The sequence below is a fragment of the Aquila chrysaetos genome, chromosome 11, assembly GCF_900496995.4.
Source record: "Aquila chrysaetos chrysaetos chromosome 11, bAquChr1.4, whole genome shotgun sequence".
Lineage (NCBI taxonomy): Eukaryota > Metazoa > Chordata > Aves > Accipitriformes > Accipitridae > Aquila > Aquila chrysaetos.
In genome coordinates this window covers 22215625-22235148 of record NC_044014.1, presented here as the reverse complement: position 1 = coordinate 22235148, position 19524 = coordinate 22215625, and the positions used below count along the sequence as shown (strand labels likewise).

Genomic DNA, 19524 nt, shown 5'->3' with positions numbered 1-19524 from the left:
CTAGGTGGTGACAGTAGTCTTCATTGCAAGGGTCATTGCAACAGTGTCTTCAGCTGCATTGGATGAGATTCGTCAAACTGTCATTCTAGTAAATTTTTATAATCCAGCTGGCCCATGGTCCTGTGAGACCACTCCAGCATATACAAGATCTATTTCTATTGATTGTCTTAAACTACAAACCAAGCTTCTGTACAAAAGACTGTTCTGCATGACCATTTCTGCATCTGCAAGAACAGTTTCTACTGACTGTTTACAAGTATCTTATCCATGCACAGTTTGGTCATTTCTGTAGTAGGAACAGCCTGGGACTTACTGAGACAGACAGATTCTCCTTGCAGAAAGTTAATCACGCATTAAAGCATACAAATAGTGCCTCTCAATTAGGCTGCATGCAGCCTGTGGGAATCTGTGGAACTGTCTGAAATCCCCACCCAGGGAGCTTCTGTAACAATTAGTTAACTAATTTTTGTGAAGCCAGCTAGGAGTTCAGGCAACCACCTTGTCTCAGTTTCATCCGGACTCAAAACAGTCCATTGTCTCTATGCAGAGATTAGCTTGGCAATTCCTAGACCATCCAGGGAATTAATAACCAAGTACACTAAGTATGCATACAGTCATAGCCCTGATACACAATTGTAACTATGTGACAAACTTGAATTTCACCCTTTTATCATGATAATAACTTAAATTCCATAGATTTTTCCCACAGTAGTCATTAGGTAGACTTGTCATAGTTGTGTATCTATAAACTGAGCTCTACACTTTGCTGCTGCCAGAAGCAGCCAACTGTTGGCAGTGTGTAGATGTCTAGGATTTTACATATTTTCTTGTCTTTTTCAATATCATTTGGGACTCAGGTGAACCTGGAGCAGGAGTCCAGGACTAAACTCCTCAAGCTGCTGGGCTACAGTAAAGAGGATCTGCAAAAAAAGGTAAGGGGTGTTTCCAATAGAGAGAAACCTTTACAGGACTAAAGCTGCTGCAGGAGAGTTGTAGGGTCCCTACTGGGAATGAGTGAGTGATCTCATAGCACACAAAAGACCAAACTGTGTGAAATTTCAGCTGAGAGGCACCTCAAGTATCCCCCATTAAAAAGCAAATGCGGGCACTTTTAAGGGTATAACTGTAGCTGTACTGGGTCAAACCAAAGGCATCTTGAGCACAGTTATCTTGCTTCCAGTTGTTGGTGCTCTGGGAAATGTATACAGTGCAGTTGAGAGCTGCTTCTAGCATCCAGCTCTCTGCATCTCAGGGTATTCCTCAGCCAGGAAGAAGGTGACAGATGAAGGCAGTCTGACATAGCACTGATGGAGCTGCAGGGGAGGAAACTTTTGCAGCAGCATGGACAATGCTCTGAAAAGGATAAATAACCTCTGATAGGCAACCAGCCAGGAATAGGGAGAGGTGGAACTTTTCAAACAGGTGAAAGAGCTGGGGGAATTGTGTCTGGGGCATGCCAGTCACTTGGTGGCTTTGCTGCCCAGGTGTTTAACTTTGATAGGGGCTTCACTGTGAATGTCTGTTACTTTTCTAGATCACCTCATGTTTGAGTAATGGGATCTCAGATAAACAGCCCCTTCCTGAGGCAGATGAGACAAATGCTGCACAGCCAGATCAGGTATGTCCTGTACCTCTTGCCAGTCTGGGAGAGCAGTGGAAGGCAGAATGAACAGGAAGGTTTAATTCCAACTACAAGTTGTTGGGCTCAATGCAGGCATCGCAGAGGGCAGTTCACAGTCCTGTCAGACCCTCACAGGGTCAGACCAAATGATGATAGCAGTCCCTTCTGGCTTTAAAACAAATCAGCGAATGATGAAGATGGACTCCTGGCTATTAACACTGCAAGAAGGCTTGCTTCACCAGTGCTGATTTCTTCAGTGATAGAATTAGCCTCACCCCAGCTTAACTTTATGCTACTGTTCTGGATTTCCTCTGTGAAGCTTCTGCTGTGGTATTTCTTTTGCATTTCTTCCCTTTTCACCTCTACCCTTCGAAATGTATTCTCACATGATTTTGGGATGTCCATCTTCAGATGCCTTCCAAGGCCTGGTTCACCGTGCACTGTAAATTTTGCTCCTCTAAGGTATCTAAAACTGCTATCCTCAGATTAGTAATCTTCTTCACAAACCTTGCTTGCTGAGATATTCTAGGGGTAGCAATTGTGTCCTGCATTTCAATACAGCACCAAGCATGGCTGTGATCTTACCTGTTAGTTACAGATATCACTTGTCCCTATTCCATCCAAAATTCAGTTTGCTCAAAGGCTGGCAGTTGAGTCGGTGAATGTTGGCCAGTGATACTGTTGGCATTGCATGTCTTATACTGTCAAACTCCTAAGCTTTGTCAATAGCAGCACTGCTCTTATTGCTGCCCCAGTGAAACTGTGCAGCTTGATAGAGCAGTGACAGGAGGCATGATGGGTTTCCAGGTTGAAATCAGATTTATGTGAGCATGCTCAACTAAATGGAGAGCAGCCCCATCCCACTCAGTAATCTGTTAAACTGTTTTGGGCAGGATCTGTGTGTGCAATGAATTAACCTCTTGCACTCTTTGCACAGCTTTTGATAAATTCCAGTGATGATGTAGCTGCTATTTCCTCCTCTTCAGCCTTTTTCGACAACCTCATCCCACAGAATATGAGCACGTTGGAGATTCCTGTCACAGAAGGTAGGTTACATGAAATGTGTTTCTGCCCCCTTAGGAAAAAGGGAGAGGAGGAAAAAACCAGAAAATTACCAGGAAGAATCTGGTCCACTCCAGCAGATGGGTACTTTTAAAACACATGGCCCCTTCCAGTGTCATGCAACATCTCTCAGCATTGTGCAGGAAATACTCTTTGCAGATAAGAGACCCATTAAAAGTATAGAAGAATCTTTTAGATGATGGAAGACTTACTGTCAAGCCAGTGTGTTTTTTTTAAACCTAATTTGGGTTTCCAACTCTTCTTTTAGCTGGGCTTCCATACTTTATTGTTTTTTACTGCCTGCTCTTTAAAATGAGCATCATTAATGCATCTGGATGATGTCCCTGTGGGTTAACTCTGCTTCTCATCTCTGTAGATACGGATGGACTCATCAGCCAAGCCCTTTTGTTGGGGAATTTTGAGGGTGCAGTGGAGCTGTGCATGCGGGCAGAGCGCTTTGCTGATGCCATCATCTTAGCTATAGCTGGTGGGGAGAACCTCCTAAAGGAGACCCAGAAGCGCTACTTTGCCAAGCGTAAGACAAAACTCTCCCTGGTAAGTGATAGTTTTGTGTACCTACTGAGCAGGGGAAGGTGTGCGATATCTTGGCAGATGTTTGAATATATGTAGAAATGCTTTGGCAGGAAGTAGAATGTCGTCAGAATCTGTGCATCTCCTCTTGGCTAGACATTCACTCTAATCTCTTGGTAGTTTTATGACAACTTCATGTTGCCCACCTAGAATGTCTGTGTTCTCTGTTCCTTTTTTTTTAATCTAATGGTTTCTGCCTCAGCTCCCCATCCTTGTAACCCGTGGAGCATACCGCCCCTTTACACCTTGGCTAGGAAGGTCCTAGCTTATTAATTGACAAATGAGGAAGTGTAATGGGGGTTGGGATATCCTGATAACTATATTCCCAGTCTTTGATACTACCTGCTCTGAAGCAGGATATGTATTAGATCTTTGCTCTTGCCTAGTTTGGCTGTTTTCATATTCTCTTAAGTGCTTTGTTGGGCTTTTTTACTTTCTTTAGAGGCATTGGGTTCCAATTACTGTTAACATTGGGATGCTGGGATTGGTGGACCTTAATGTACAGTGAGGTAGTTGCTGCATAGTGGGAAGTGTGCCTGAAAGTGAGCTATCCCTCTGGGTGCACTTGCTGAAGCAGTCAGCTTATCTTTGTCTTCAGTGACTGGCAGGCCTTCTGCTTCCCTTACAGCTGCTTTCCTCCATTGTGCAACAGAACTGGCAAGATATTGTTTGCACTTGTGATCTACAGAGCTGGAAGGAGGCACTGGCCATCTTGTTAACATACTCAAAGCATGAGGACTATACCCAGCTCTGTGGTATGCAGCATACTATGTTTTGATGTGATTTCCCTTAGGAGAGGGCAACTCTGGACTGCTTTCAGAAAGAAGTAGATACTGTTGAGGAAGGAAAGCACTCCCTACTCATTACAGCTAGCTGGAACTTCTTAAATAAGTGTGGACTGTTGAGTTAGGAGAATGATATATGCACACTGTAGCTGTGAGTCATAGTAAAGTTATATATGCTGATATTTCCTGTCACCTCTACCAATAGCATGGAAAAAAACAGGATAGGCACTAGACTGAGACACTAAGAGGGTGATACTTACTATTTAGTTACTATTTTTGGGGGGGAGAAAGGGATTTCCTTGACAGTAAAAGGTCAGGTGGCTTCACTCCATCTGAAAGAGGTTTACCATTCCAGCATATTCCCCTCTCTTTTAAGCTGAGAAACAAGGGTTAATAAATGTTTGATGGCTTCAGTAGTTTCCTCAGCCCTGTTAATAGTCCAACATGCTCAGCAACTGGTTGTTCTGAGAGTCAGAGTTCAGGAACAGTCTAGTGACTGAATCTGATTAAGTTACTCACGTTGCTTAGCTGGGAACTAGCTCCTGGCTGATGGGAACAGCTAAGTGCTGTTGGAGAAATGCCAGCACTTTATACAAGTAAGATGATACAACTTGAAATGCAAGAAAACATGACATCTTTTACAGACCAAATTCTAGGCTTGGAATGTGGCAGTGGTGAGATAGCTCCAGCTCACCTTTATATCCTAGCATTTGCTAAATGTTGACAACTACCAGATTACTAGCTGTCCCTGGTACTGGACACTACTGTTACCTGGAGATTCCCACACCTCTTTGGAGGGAAAAAAAAAAAAAAAAAAAGCATTGGCTTTTTCACTGAATTAATTTGTCATTTTTAAGGGTTTTTCTTTCTTTTATATGTCTGGGCAGACATATGAATATTGGCAGATTATAAAAAAATTACTTCTTTTTTCAACCAAGTTGGCTTTGGGATTCCTTAATGATGTCAATTTCTCTGTGTTATCCAAGAATTAGGTGTAGATCCAAAGCTGTCAACACCTTTTCATGACAAGCCACAGTAGGATTGCTAAGAGATGAGCATTGGGGTTAATGAGCTCTTCAGAAAGAGTATGTGTTAAATGTTGGCTGTATTTTTTCCTCTCTAGATATGCTGGGTGCCCGCCTAGAGTCAGAGGGAGATGCAGCGCTGTCCAATGATGCCTGCCTCTGCTATATCTCATCAGGCAATGTGGAGAGGTTGGTGGAATGCTGGGTAAAAAACCATGAGACTTCATCACCCCTTGCCCTGCAGGTACAGGTGCTATAATGTTGGTTTGACTCCTCTTTAGGCCAGTCTGGTAGCCCTGATCTGTCTGCATTATGCCATCAAACGGAGTATCTGGCTTCCAGCACACAATGGAGACGTGTTCGTAGTCACCAAGGTATCTCCTTCTAGCCTGGATTATGGGCTTACATCTAAAGGAGATGCACTCTTAAACATTAAGGGTTTGTGTGTTTAGAGAGTACTGATTACATTGCACATAAATCCAGCCATGGACAAGAGTTATGGCCTACCCACCTGTCTTTGTATACTGACATCACGTCTGAGCTTCCTTTTAGTCAGAGAAGTTTAGACTGTACCTGCTTTCTTACTGGTAGTTGCCTGGGAGTACATTTGCTGCTGTGCTTATTATGTCTAACTGTAATGCTCCAGTTATCTGGCTGTACCTTCAGAACAGCCTCTAGCAAAATAAAATAGTCTAGACTCTATTATTGCCACTGCAAGTAGAATGATGATGTATGGGAAGTCACAGCTTGTAGATGAATCAGCGCTTCTAAGTCAGTGTTGTTACCTACCTGTTACTCTTAAATCAGTCCTGGTTAAGTCACTAACCCCCTATTGTGTTCATCAGTCGCCAGAATGAACTAGACAAGTCTTCCACTCGGATATCTGCAGATAATGCCCTCTGCTACAGAGTTCCCTGGTTTTGCAACCCCACTAGTGAATAACAGCAACAAAAAGGCATCTTAAGCATTCCTGGTTATGTTTGAAACTGGCCTCCTCCCAGTTATCAGCCAACTATGCATATATCATTCCACAGATATAAACATTACTTTGATTTCTAGGAGTTGAAGGAGCTTTGAATAGTTAAAAACCTTCTGGTCTGTTTGTCAGCAGTAGTAGTTTTTCCTAGTGAATTTCTCCTGGTATGGTTTTAATTCTTCTTCTTCTTCCAAGCTGATAGCTTGTAACTCCTAGAGTTACAGTAGTAACTTCCTAGTAAAAAGATCATAGTTGATTGGAATGTCCTTGTGGCTTCTGATTTTCTGTTTTCCCTTACCATAAAAGTAGCAGTGTCAGGGTTTGCTTCCTGGTTCCTGTTTTTCTCCACAAAGTGCACCTGAGGAAATGGTAATGAGTGGTAGTATCTGGTGCAGAGTGGAGTAACTTCTGTTCACATTGGACCCAATGTCAGTTGAAAGTGGGGAAAGCCATCTGGTATTGTCTCAGCCTGAGATGGACCGGTAAAGCAAGTCAGATTCTGAGTGGTTTATTTCTTCCCTCCCCCTGACTTATTCAGGATCTCATAGAGAAGGTGATGGTGCTGAGCAGGTCCATTGAGATGCTCCGAGGCACAGCAGGACAAGCACCAGGCCCTGTCTTGGCAGAACGAATCACCCAATATGCCAGTCTCCTGGCATCACAAGGATGCTTGGCAGCTGCAATGAATTACCTACCCAGCAGCTCTAAAGAGGTGAGTGAGAAACAAGTTGTTGTGGGAAAGAGTAGTATATGGGGAAAAATGGTACTTTATACAAGAGAGAGCTTAGGTTTTGACATGCATCAGGACTTAAGGTTTCACCTTAATTATGGTGGCTTGAGAGTAGAGGTGTGGTTTTTGGTTGTTTGGTTTTGGTTTTTTTTTTTCTAGGACACAGCTTTTGTCTTTATTTGCTTTTTCTTTGTAGTGCCTTTGATTCAGGAAAAAGGAAGGGAGCTATAGAACTGTAAAATGATTCCTGGAGAACAATGCTGGGAAGCAGCTCTCCAGGGAAGCTGCATGTATTCCTGAAACTAGCTGGTAGAGAAAGGGAATGAGGAGGTCACCTTGTAGTTTGAAACAAATCTGTGTAGTGCCCAAATGTGAGTAGGTGTTGGGGAGGGAAAAGTTGAAAGATTGGGGGAAGAATCGGTGAGACTTCATCTGCCTGGGAATATGGCAGGTGATGTCCCAGATTGTTGCTTACAGTTGGTTTTGGTTTGTTTTCCTGGTGACTATTGGGGAAATGGTTAATTTTACAGGTTGATGCTCAGTGCTGTGGGTCAGGGTCTGCTTTGAATGCCTCCCCAGCACCTTCCATCTGAGGGTCTCAAGGCACTTCTCCTAAAGCATAGTTTGTTTCAGCTCCTGATCGAACAGCTCCGAGACCGGCTTTTCCATGCTCAAGGAGAGAATGTGGGTGATGAGCAGCCACCCCCTTTTCCCTACACTCGTGTCAATGTAGGTGTCATTAAACACACATCTCCAGCAGCCAAGGGTGGTTCTGCCCCTGAAGGAGCAGTCCACAAAACAGGTCCCAGACATCCGGAGAAGGTAGGCTTTAAACTTGGGTGTTCATGGCTTGGGGAGAGGGAGGAAGGCTTACTGGGGTAAGGCATATGAAGTAATATGAGATGACACAGATGGCAGGCATTGAGGAACTCATCAGTGATGTCTTTCACTGGAATAAACACAAGCTCTGTGGTAATCCAAAAGTAGGCTGTCCGGCATCTTTTCACAAAGCCCTGTCCCACATGCAGTCACTGGAGGAGACTGTTACAAGTGTAGTGATCCACTGAGATCTCACATACTGAGGGAGAAGGGGGCTGTGGTTCACTCTCCTATGCCCATCTCACCCTCATATCTCAGTAAAATTAGTGTAGTATGGCTTAATCTCAGTTCTCGCACAAGAAAACTGTTCAGGAAGTTTTGATTGCAGCCCCTATTACTTCATTATTGTTCCTTCATTATTTTCTCTGGTTGTGCTTCGAGGAAGTCACTGTATGGGAACTGGCTCCTGAGGACTAATCCTTGAGAGCCAGAGAATACTCTGAAGAGTGTGGTGCCCAGCTTGTTGAGCAAGTTATGTGGTGGGAAAGGCCTTTGATCCAACCCATCCAGAGCACTGACAGCAGCATCATCTTCTCTTGCCTGAAAAGTGACAGGGATAGAAAGTGCATCTGCTTGTGTGTGTATGCACATGACTGTGTTGGCCATTTGCAAGTTCTTTGTTTTTTAATTGCAGCCCAACTATCAGTCATCATTTGCTCCTTCAGCACCTTCTCAGCCTTCAGTGCCTTCCCTCTTCACACCTCAGCCAGTGCCAGCAATGTCTATGACACCTCACCACATTGCCCCTCCCCAGGCCAGCACAGGTCCACAAGCAAGTGTCTATTCCAGAGGGCCACCATACCCACAGTACAACTTGGGCTTGGTTCCAGCAACAGTTTCAGGGCCAGGTAAGCATTGTCTGATAGTCATGTTCATTCTCCAGGTTTTCTTAGACTAAAGTCTTCAACGTGGATGGCTGCTCTACCTTCTTCCTCGCAGGCCTATGGTACTTGCAAAGAACAAGTCAGCTGTCTGAGAGGCCTCTCAGTGCTTCTGACACATCTAGTTCTAGCATCTATTGCTGCACGTCCACTGATATTAAGCATATATAGGGGTGGAGAAGCCACAGTTAACTTTGTGGCAGAGTTTGACTGATGTAGCCTGGGTTATGGGGGATATGCCTGGCATGGCTATTCTAGGGTATGGCTTGGAGAATGGCAGACTTACTAGCATGAAGGAGAGCATCAGGTGTAGTTTGCACATGAAACAAGTGATGCTGATACACTTTCTTTCTCATTTGTAGCTGTGTCACAGTCTCAGCCATTTGGACCAGTGGGAGTCAGACCTGTTGGTCCTGCTCCCTTCCCCAGCCAGCCTTCTCTGCCAGGACAGTCCATGCCCATGACATCTCCTGGTGTTCCACCACCTGGACCTACCCTGTTCACTCCAGCCTCAGTCCCATCATCTCAGCTTCCTGCAGCTTGTCCTCTCCCTGTGGCAAGCCAGTCTCCTCTAGGTTTCTCTTCAACACCTTTCAACTGCCCCATGAACATGGGTTACCCTCAGGGAGGTCCTGGAGCTCCATCTACTAAGCCTCTGCCAGCAGCCAGTGTTCCTCCTCCTCCCACAGGTAAGTACTGCTTGTGTGACTTGTGTGTCCAGGATGCTCCTGGATGGGCTTTTCAGTACATAATGGACGTGGACCTTCTGAGGTCTGGTCTGTCACCATAAAGGCTGGATGTGGTGCTGAGGCTAACCTTACAGGCCCATTGTGCTGAGTCTTACTGTGGTGGTAAAACACAGCAATGACAACAGCTTCATTCAGCCTGTTCAGCTGCTCTGTCCCCCAGGTTGAGGTTACAAGATGCTGTCTCTTCAGGTCCCCAGTGTATCCTGAGCGGCCATCCACTGCAGAGGCATCTGCTCTGACTGAAAGGATGGTGGTTCCTGGGGAATGCCTGGTGGAAGGCTTGCTGACCTCACCCCTGCTTATGTAACTTACACAAGAAGTGCATTTGAAATGCTGGGAGAGCAGGGTGCTGCTTCTCTGTCCATGGGCTACCCCTTGCTTAGCTTCAGGATAAAATTCCTCTGCTGTGCTCTAGTTCATCCCATTTTCTTCCTGTTGCCATAAAGTGCTTGCCTGGGAATCACTTCTGGATTCCCCTGTGCAGTGCTCCAGACCTGGAGCCTTTCCCCTTTGGTTCTGTAGTTTGAATCCAGCCCAGCCTGCAAGTACTGTGAAGTCCTTGTTAGCATGATGAATAAAAAGAGAGTGTTGTTGGACCTAGTTCCCAGTGGATGGGCATTCCCTCTTTCTATTTCCCACAACATCACCACACCTGGTGCTTGTTAATTCTTTGTTTGCTGTCTCAGGGACAGGTTTAGCCAGGCTGTGGAGATCCCTAACAACAAGGCTGACAATCCTTAGATTTTTGAGCAGATGCTTCTCTAAGCCATGCGTAGTCTGAGAGTGAAGGAACTGAGGCTTTGAGGTTTGCCTCCACCTGGAATCCTTTGTTGAGCTGTGTTTAACCAAGGATAGCAAATCCCACTGTGTGAAGCCTGTGGGGACTGCACACAAAGGCTCTTAGCTAAGGCTGGATGAATTCCTTCTGAAAAGGTATCAGGGATAGTAGTCCAGGGACATTACTCACTGAGTAAAAGCCGTTGGTGATGATGACTCTACCACCCTGCCTTGATTTTCAGGTTTCTTCCCTTGGCTAGATCCCCACATGGATCATGCAGGTAGTACCCAGAGAAGCCTCCACACCTGTGGGGGAGGCGATGTTGCTGCTTCTAGTGAAAAGTGGGGGGTGTGTGCACGTTTTACTGTGTGCGCATGTGTGCATGCTCATTGCTATTTGTTGTTTCCTTGCACGCCTGGGGAGCTATACAGCTGGGGTAGTGGACATACTTGTCCTGAGAACTAGTAAGTGACAGCTGGGTATGTTGGAAGTGAAATGAAAGCACTGTGCTCCTACTGATGAGTTAGGGTACAGAAAGCAGGGGCTCCAGCTTCTTCCTTCTCTACTTTCCTCCAGTCCTGGAGGAATTAGAGCATTCTCAGTCTCTGTGTCCCTTCAGGCAACTGCTGGGCCAGCAGGACAGGGAAGCAGCCCCTTTTCCTTTCTTGGTTCTCTAGGCAAGGAACAGGCCAGTGGTTGTAATTCATCTCTTGTTTTCTCCCTGTTACACTCCCAGCCTTATGCATGGCTTTACTTGTGCTTGTGCTTTCTCCAGGTCGTTTGGAAGAGGTGGGTCCCAGCATGAGCAGTGGTGGAGTAGAGCTTCCCAAGCAGAATTTGGGGGCTCTGTTCCAAGGGGAACTGGAAAGCCCTTTCAGGTTTAGTTACAGTGCAAGGTTTGGCTTTGAATCTCAGTCCATCTGCTGGGGAGAATTTGGACCGGAGAGGTTTTCTGACTGATGCTTTGTACTGATTTCTCTACTTGGGATTCATTGATGATGGAGAGTAGGTATCTTGAGTCTACATTGTCAGTGGGGTAAGCCTCAATATCTTTAGTGGACTGTCTCTGCACAGTGACTGCTGCTTGCGCCAAAGAACATCTGCCAAGCACAAAAGATTATCTAGGGAGCCCCAGCTTTATTTAGGAAATCCAAGTACTCGGTAGCCTCTTACACCACCAAGCAAGCCTTGCTGTATGGAGTGGGAGTCTAGAAAAGGAGTTGTCCTTTCAGCAGAGAAACAAAAGACCCCAATGTTTCCCTGTTAAAGGAAAGATTATTCCATGGTAAGGATTTCAAGGACTTCCTCAGGCTGAAGATGCCCTGTGGGAATTCACTGCTGGGAAGTTCCCTTCTCCTGGCGGCATTTGCCCCCAGTTTTAATGGCAGCATATGGCACCCAGATCAGCAGTGCAAACTGACTTCCTTGAGACTGCTTTCTTGCCTGCTATTATTGTTCTGGTTTTGATGGGTACTTTTCTTTAGCCTGGAAAGGGACCGTAAGATCACTCAACCTGACTGGCCAAACTTGCTTGCTTTGGAAATTCCTGAACATGATCTGAACAGCTCATGAACACATTCTCAGTAGCACAGTGAAGAGACATCTCCACTTGTAGAAATCCCATGCCCCTGGGGAGCGTCAGTGACAGGGTGAAGGACAGCAACATGTTGGCTGATCTCCTTTCTGGCTGGGATTATCCCTGACTCCAGCCTGTGGCAGTCTTGTTTTTTCTAGGACAGGCATTGCTGGATACTGCTGCCATCGGGCACTCCTTTCAGGGTTGGTGAGAAATCCTCTTGTACAAGTAGCATAGGCAAGATAGTCAGAGTTTCATTCCAGCAAAATGCAGCAGGGTCCTGTTGTCTCATGTCTTATGATTAAGTGCCTGGCTTAAAGACTATAATTTAAATAGCTGTTTCCTGTGAGGATTCAAAGTGCTACTGGGTTGGAATAGTGCCAGGGACTGCTAGGCCACAGCTTGGTGGGGGCCAGCAGAGTTCTAGGGCACAGAATCCCCAAGCTAGAAATAAGTGCCAACTTAATTAAACTACTGATCCAAACTCATCAGAGAGCGAGTCTTGAAATGATGGGAAAAGGGAGGGCAAAAAGAGGCTGCCAGAATTTTAATAATAAAAGTAATTAAAATAATGAAGCACCTTTTGCATCTTTCCCCTGTGATTTTTAAAGCTCAGTTCAGGATCAGTGGCTCATTAAGTGTGGCACTGAGCTCCAGCAATTCTGATATTGCTCCTTAGAATTATGCCACTTTCTCACAGATTATTCCTGTCTCATGGGCTTGAGGTTGTTAATACTGGGGTGACAAAAGAAGCACCGGGGTTTTGTCTAGAGATGCAAGTACCCTTACAGGACAGCAGCAGAAAAGGTAGTTGGAATTTGACCTTCGCAGAATGAAGTGTGGTCACAAGTCTTTTAATGTTATGTTGTCTGATGGATTTTTAATTACCTGGAGTGAGGCTAGAGGCTAGGTACCACAGAAGCATCTGCTGAGACACCCCTCTGCTCCCAAGGTGTTTACTGGTTAAGTCTCTTCCCTTCTAGTTGGGAAGCCAGCAAATTTTGCTAAGCTTTGGTTCTGAACATGATTTTGGAAGGGGAAAATTTCAACCTACGCCTGACTTTTCCCCGCTTTATCACAGCAACCTGCATTGCTGCTTACTGCCACCGTGAGGCACTCTTGCGAGTGTTGGTGAGAAGCCCTCTCTCACCCATAACATAGCCCTCGCTGTCGTTCCACAGTGCTAGATTCTCTGTTTGGGGAACGCCAGGAATTCCCTGAACCCTGACATGCACACACACGCAGGTCCCGAACAAGGTTCAGGCCTGACGCTGAGGCTGACTTCTGCAGCCTATGCAGAATGCAGAAAGCTTCAGGTAGTTGCAAAAAAGCTTTCTGTGTGGGAGTGGGTGTGTGCCAGCAGATTCAATCTGATCAGACATCATCACCTCATGAAGCCTGTGCACATACTCCATTGCTAAGAATGTAATTAAGAGAAAGGGAAGCAAGAGCAGTTCTCGGGTCCGTGAGCTGGGCCTGAAATTCCTCAGCTGAAATGGTCTGCAGGTGCAGTGATGGGGGAATTGGAGCCATGGGCCCTTTTGCTGAGGGAAGTTCCAAACCACGCAAGCAACCACGAATTGTTGCTGTGGCCACCTTCTCAAGTCTGACATTTGTGTCTTGTTCTCTTTCCTGGCAGCTCAGGAATCTTGGACTGATGCCTCTGCTGTAAGAGGAGGCCTTCAAAAAAAAAAGGTAAGCTTTCAGCTGCAATATGTGTTGGTTGTCTTTTAGCCAGGGAGCTCTGTGCAATAGATACATTCCTATAAATGCTCCCTGTCACACTCAGCAGGTCTCATTCCATGCTGGTCTGTCTACTTCTACATTACATGCATAGCTAGGAGTGGAGTCTAAGTCATCTTGACCCTTTGCCATCCAAACTCACATGCCGTTGTCCAGCGTGGCTGTTTTGTAACACGATTATCTTCTGTGATGCCGCATCCTCTGTCAGTACTTCCCAGGCTGACTACAGTCACTTGGTGCTAGAAATATGGATTTAATCTAGTCCCCTTGCCCGCATGGTTTTTTTGATAGTGGCTGGGGAGATCATGCTCACTTTACACCTGACAGGCGGGGGCAGCATTTCCCCTCAGCGCAGTGAGACCCACAGTGATTTTCCCTCAGGTGCTGATACCAACTGATAAGGCACTTTTGCTGAAAGAAGTTGGGATAGGTGTAGCTGTGAGCTGCTTGCCATGTTGGCCCTGCTGCTCTCTGCCTTGTAGTGATTGCACTGGAGGACCTGTGAGCTGAGCTCTTTTGCAACAAACACTCTTGGTACCCTGTTTCTATCACTGCTGCCTGCTGGCAAGTGTGACAAGAAGCTTCTTTGGCACCATTCCCACCCCCCACTCCTCTTTAGCTTGGAACAGACTTCTGGCCCTTTTTCTGGCAGCATAGCTGGGAACCTGCATCAGGCTGTGCTCACTACAACAGGATTAGCCTCTTGTTAAAGCCATCTCCTTTTGATCTAGCCCTGTCGGAGCGAATCTATCCTGACTCTCTGGCTTAGCAGGGGCACGATGAAGTGTTTGCAGGAGGATTCTCCCCCCATGTCGTGGGATTTTCCCCAACACTTGCTCTGTTGGACACTTTACTGCTGCTAATCTCTACATTCAGGACTCGTGCCGTCGCAGAGCCAAGGCGGCTTTCTGAGGACCAGTGCTTTCAGGGGCAACGGATCTGTTTGATTGAACAATTCCAGAGGAGTTTTCTTGCTGTAGCTTTGACTGTTCATCTAGGATGCAAGAGGAAGGGCCCCACGCTCTGAGTCAGGGGGCTGAAAGAACAGGGATATGTTACACATCATCTTGAGAGCTGGGCTCTCTGTAAGTTAGAAAGGAAGTTGCATTTGACTGCAGAGAGTATAACCAACCTTTTTTCCTTGGACTTGGTTTTCTTGATTTTTTTTTTTTTTCCTTTTCTTTCTTTTTGCTGACAGTTGCCTGAGAAATTTACTCCTCCAGCCCCCATCACAGCTCCAGTAATGAGCCTGCCCACTGAGCCCCAAGGGATCCATCCTCAGCTGTCCAGGTTGCAAGAATCTGGGCAGTCACCCCCAGGAGCACCCAAGGAAGGCAGCCTGCAGGTACCCAGGAAAAGTGGGGTGTTCCCCAGCCACCAGCTCCTTGTCAAGTAGAAAAACAACTTGGCTTTTGACATTCTTATTACTTGGCAGCTGCAGGGCTTATGTTGCTCCCTAGCCCTTATAAGACATCTCTGCCTGAGTGTTAGAGGAATTGCCAGGGTGGAAAATGACACCTGGGTATGGCTGGGAAAGAGGGAGGGAGGCCAGGCAGGCTGTCAGCCTGCTGGGAGTTGGGAATCCACAGAGGCCTGAAGCAATACCACAGTCTGAAGATGATAATCTAACTCTGTGCTTCCAGGTATTCTCTGGGTTTGCGAAGGGATGAAATTCTTTCTGTTCATAGTTACAGGAGGGGAATCTACCTGCTCCAGCCTTTCATGCTCCTGTTGCATTCATTCAGCTGCTTCTCTCTCTGTCAGTATCACCAGCTACCCGTGGAGAGGGTTGAGAGGAAGGAGGTGCCCCCTGAGCACCAGGCTCTGAAGGTCACATTTGAAGGGTTGGTGCAACGCTGCTCTGCTGTCGCCACTGATCCAGTAAGTCCTCCCTTCTCTGATATTTGGCTTTTTTGGCCTCGTGTTTGACTGGTGCTTCCTTCTTTTGGTTGGGAAAAGAGAGGAGGAGTCTTGTCCCTATAACCAAGTTAATCTCCATCTGCCTCCTTCCTTTAGGCTGTAGGCTTGTCCATCTCTTGGGAACTGAGATGCATTCTCTAGCATTTATCCACTGCTTTTCATTGCCTCTCTGGAGCAATGGTTCTGTCCTTCTGGCTCTTCTCTCTGAGGAAAGTAGAAGAAATGACCCAGCTAATTCAGCTTCCTTTTTCACTGGCTTGATCTGTAGATAGTTCCTGCAGAGCTAGTATTACCAGCTATCCTCAGAGCTTAGAGGGAAAGGCTGAGATACCCTGGCTGGAAGAGAAAGCCAGGCGATCTTTATGTCCGAGTCACTGTAATTTCTCCACCCTGGATCCTGGAAGGCTGTTAGCATACACATCACATTGCATGAATGTATCAGGCCAGACTGTCTGGAAGCAGAAAAGCAGTCTTTGCAGCATCGTGTTAAGTTGCTAAGTCTTCCCAGAGCTTGGGGGAACCACGAAGCCTTCCGGAATACCTCTGCTTAGTGGGTGTTGGGATGAGCACTGACTCCAAGCTGCTTTGTGTGTAGCAGCAGCTTTGGCATATTTGCTCTGTGCTTTCTGAGAGTGCAGTGTAGCAATTTCTGGGAGATAACCTAAGGGTTCCCTCTATGGACAGAAAGGCCTGTTGGTTTGGGCTTAAGCACTTGGCTTATATGGAGGTTGAATAGCTGGGTTGGTACAGCAATGCAATGCACCTGAGCTCCTAAGGCTGCCAGGCCTGTCCCAGTGTTGCCCAGAGCCAGGCATTTCTATCCATGGTATAATTTACCTGTGAGTGGATTATCCAAGGTGGGGTTAATGGGGTTAGTCCCACCAGAGCTTCAGTACTCAGGCCCTTTCCTTAGTGGTTACCTGGAGTGGGAAGGACATTCCCTCTTCCTCAAGGAGACCAGGAAGAAGCTGTTGCTTAGGTCAGCCAGAGTGACACTGTCTGAACGCCCCATGGGTCAACTAGTGGATGTTTCTCAAGCTTTGTAAGTAGTCGCTCTGTCCTGTGGTCTGCAAGCACTGGCAGAAGGGAGGAATGCCTAGGCTGGGAGATGGGAAAAGGGGCAAATTCAGCTTCCTGTCTTGGGGAGAGAATGCGTGCATGTATATGTGCACAGTGAGGGTATGGCTGGCTTGTATCACAGTCTGTGGCTGGCCAAGGCTGAGATGCAGCTGAATTGTAAGGTGCTGTGGGAATAACAGAAGAGGGAAGGGACTGAGCGAGAACAACTTGGTTCTGGGAGAGGTGGCTTTGAAGCTTTGGCAGAGCTGGCAATACCTGTTTCGCTTCAGAAAACCCGAAGGAAGCTGGAGGATGCATTGCAGCGGCTGGAGTGTTTGTACGAGAAGCTCCGCGAGCAGGCGGTAAGTAGATGCCACCATTCCCTGGTGTCCACCTGGGTTCCTGATCCTACCTTTGCACTGGGTTGTGGGCCTTGGTGTCTGTCCTGGTGTTACCAGCACATATCCTCTCGAGAAAGCTAGGTGAGTGCCAAACCTTACCACACACCTTGAATCCAGCCAGCCTTATCTTTTCTTCCTTAATCTTGGCCAAGACATAGTGTAAGGAAAAGCTGGGGAGGTATTTGCAGGGTGCTTTTACCCCCAGAAAGTATACTGGCATATAGACACGTTCCAGATGGGAAGAGGCAACTGGGGGTAGTTGTAAAGTGTGAACCTAGCATAGGTTCTCTCTGGCTTAGAAAACTCTGAAGCTACTGATGCCAGTTGCTGGAGGGATAGCTATCAAGGGAAGAATCCTTTTAACATACACCCTTTCCCTGTGTGTCTCTATGAGGCCTGAATAGAGACAGGATTCTGTGCTAGATGGACCTTTGACCTCCTCAGATACATCAGATATTCAATTAATGCTGAAATATCATTACTTAGGACCTGCATTCACTGTAACCCAGCCTGGGTATTAGATTAATGTTTGTTGTAGGCTGGGAAACCAAGGGAGAAAGCAGGCTATCCTTCCTGCCAGTGCTTGACTGCGTAGGTGCTGTTTGGTGAGGATGAGGTGGGGAACAGGAGGGAAGGGTGTGGAGGAAGGGGGGGCTGCGTTACAGTGCTGAGCATGCTGACTCATTTCTGTTCCCTCCCCACAGCTCTCTCCAGCCATCCTCATGGGTCTTCATGAAATTGCCCGCTGCATTGAGGGTAGGAACTACCAACAGGGTCTCCTGGTTCACACCCAAGTGGTGAGCAGCAGCAGTTTCAGTGAGGTGTCTGGTTTCATGCCCATCCTGAAAGTCCTCATGACCATTGCTGGCAAGCTGAATGTGTAAAATGTGGAGCAGCTGGAACAGTGCACACTGAGAGCTGATGGACTCCCTCACCTGTTGATGTGCTGCAGGTTGTGGACTCTCCTTCCGACTCTGGAGAAATAAATCTGTGCCAGTGCCTGGAACTGTGCTGGGCCAGCACGCCTGGCCCCATCCACTCTCCAGACAGCCCACTGGTGCCTGGGACTCCTGGAGACTGTTCTTTCTCTCTCTTCTTTCTTACTAGTCTGAGGCTGCTTCCCAGCCCAGGGATGTCAATTTCAGGCTGTCCACGTTGCACAGAGATCCTCCCTCTTCCCTGTATCCCCAGCACAAAGGGGAAACTCCTTCCATCCCAGGCTGACTTTGCTTTTTTTCTTTTTGCAGTGTAAACTGCCTGAGTGATAGCTGGGCTCCCTTGGGACCTAAGCTGGGGTGTCCCTGCTGTATTGGGCTGCAGTGAGGATCTCTCCTCTGGTTCTTCCTTTCTTTTCACTCTCATCCTTGACTCACTCTCTCACCCCTCTGTACCCATATCCTGCTACAACTAGGGCTAACTACCAGCCTGCTCTGGGCTAGCTTTGTTTCTCTATCTCTTCACCCAGCCCTCTCTTTTCATAGTTGAGTCTCCTTTTTACCCTCTATCCCCCCTCCTTTATATCTTTTCCCCCATAAGCTGCAGGCTTGAGCCCTTTATGTTTCAGGCCCAGGGCTGATTCCCCTTTCCAGCTCCTGGGACTTTCCCATTCAGGAATGCTAGCAGGTTGCACTGCTCTGCGTGCTCTTCCCCAGAGCTGGTCGCATCCTGGTTTTGGGCTAAAAGCCACCTTCTCTGGCTTCTGGCCTTTTTCACTTTCTTTGTGTTAGCAGTTGGCCTTTTGCCCACTGGTGTTACCTAAAGGCTTCCTACATTGGGCTTTTCAGACAGTTTAAGAGCAGCAGGGATTGTTCAGGTCCCATAAAGAATCCTCTTGAGCTACTCTGACCAGCCCAGACTTGAGCAGGGGGAGACAGCTGATTGCTCCAAGTGTGGTGCATTCATTCTGCCTACAGTAACAGATGTGTGCAAAGGTGATTCTCAAAGGCCCCTTGGCACTATGGTGGTAGGAATATGCTGGAGGAGGTGATGCTGTCAGGTCTCGAGGATATGGCTGTGCTGAAGCTTTTCATCACTGTGGCATTTCCTCTGCGGTAAAATAGATGAATGAAGCGTATCTGTCCTGGGGAAGAAGTCTGGCAAGACAGATGAGATTTTAGGGCATATCTGTGTGTGTGTGTGTGTGTGTGTGTGTGTGTCCCACTCTCTTCCTCCCTCCTTGCCTTCCTCTCTTGCCCTTTTTCATGCTAACCAGGCAGCGTAATCATTGGGCCCTAGCTGGGAGCAAGGCTTCTTCCCAACATTTGGCTGCAGCCAGCCCCTGCTTCTTCTGCTTGCTGCTTGAGTGATAGTGCCATTGTGGGCCTGTGGTTCAGTGACTTACACAGTGACTTGCTCTACCATGAGACTTAGGAGGGAGGAGAACCAGAGAAGGGAGGCAGAGGACACGTCTCATTCTCTCCTTTCCAGGTCAAAGTGCCTCCTTGTTGCTGCTGTGTTGTTTCTATTGCTGCGGTTTGATGCACTGACTGATTACAGAACAGTGAAATAAAAGCTGTGTTTTGTGATGCTGCTAGCTTTTTTTCATAGGCTTGTCACTTCTGGCTACAGGGGACTTCCCTCAGTCTGCAGGGCCACCTACTGAGAGCTGAGTTCTCAGCTTTGGTGAGGGGAGCAATTCAGAATGATGTGGGGAAAACCAGATTCTGGGCTCTGCTGGTGTGGGCAGCAACTGTCCTGGTGTGGTGAGACCTTAGGCCTTACCCACTCCCTAAGGCTGCAGGGTCAGAG

General features: G+C 47.0%; 1 protein-coding gene across 7 annotated transcripts in view; it reads left to right on the top strand.

The window, feature by feature from the left end:
- SEC31B (SEC31 homolog B, COPII coat complex component) overlaps positions 1–19301 on the top strand; it is a 36174-nt gene extending 16873 nt beyond the window's left edge. For 2 of the 7 annotated variants that reach the window (XM_030030056.2, XM_030030059.2), the window contains 16 exons: positions 858–932; positions 1535–1618; positions 2559–2667; positions 3060–3238; positions 3903–4029; positions 5183–5328; positions 6599–6772; positions 7424–7612; positions 8304–8517; positions 8913–9239; positions 10319–10357; positions 13293–13348; positions 14595–14741; positions 15161–15277; positions 16666–16737; positions 17481–19301. In XM_030030056.2, coding sequence (XP_029885916.1) covers positions 858–932; positions 1535–1618; positions 2559–2667; positions 3060–3238; positions 3903–4029; positions 5183–5328; positions 6599–6772; positions 7424–7612; positions 8304–8517; positions 8913–9239; positions 10319–10357; positions 13293–13348; positions 14595–14741; positions 15161–15277; positions 16666–16737; positions 17481–17660 — 2235 coding nt within the window. In that variant the 3' untranslated portion in view covers positions 17661–19301. Of the gene's footprint in view, positions 1–857; positions 933–1534; positions 1619–2558; positions 2668–3059; positions 3239–3902; positions 4030–5182; positions 5329–6598; positions 6773–7423; positions 7613–8303; positions 8518–8912; positions 9240–10318; positions 10358–13292; positions 13349–14592; positions 14742–15084; positions 15278–16665; positions 16738–17480 lie in introns of those variants that run through there. The other 5 variants (XR_005933524.1, XM_030030061.2, XM_030030062.2 and 2 more) reach the window with 5 other exon arrangements.
- Positions 19302–19524: the final 223 nt, after the last annotated feature.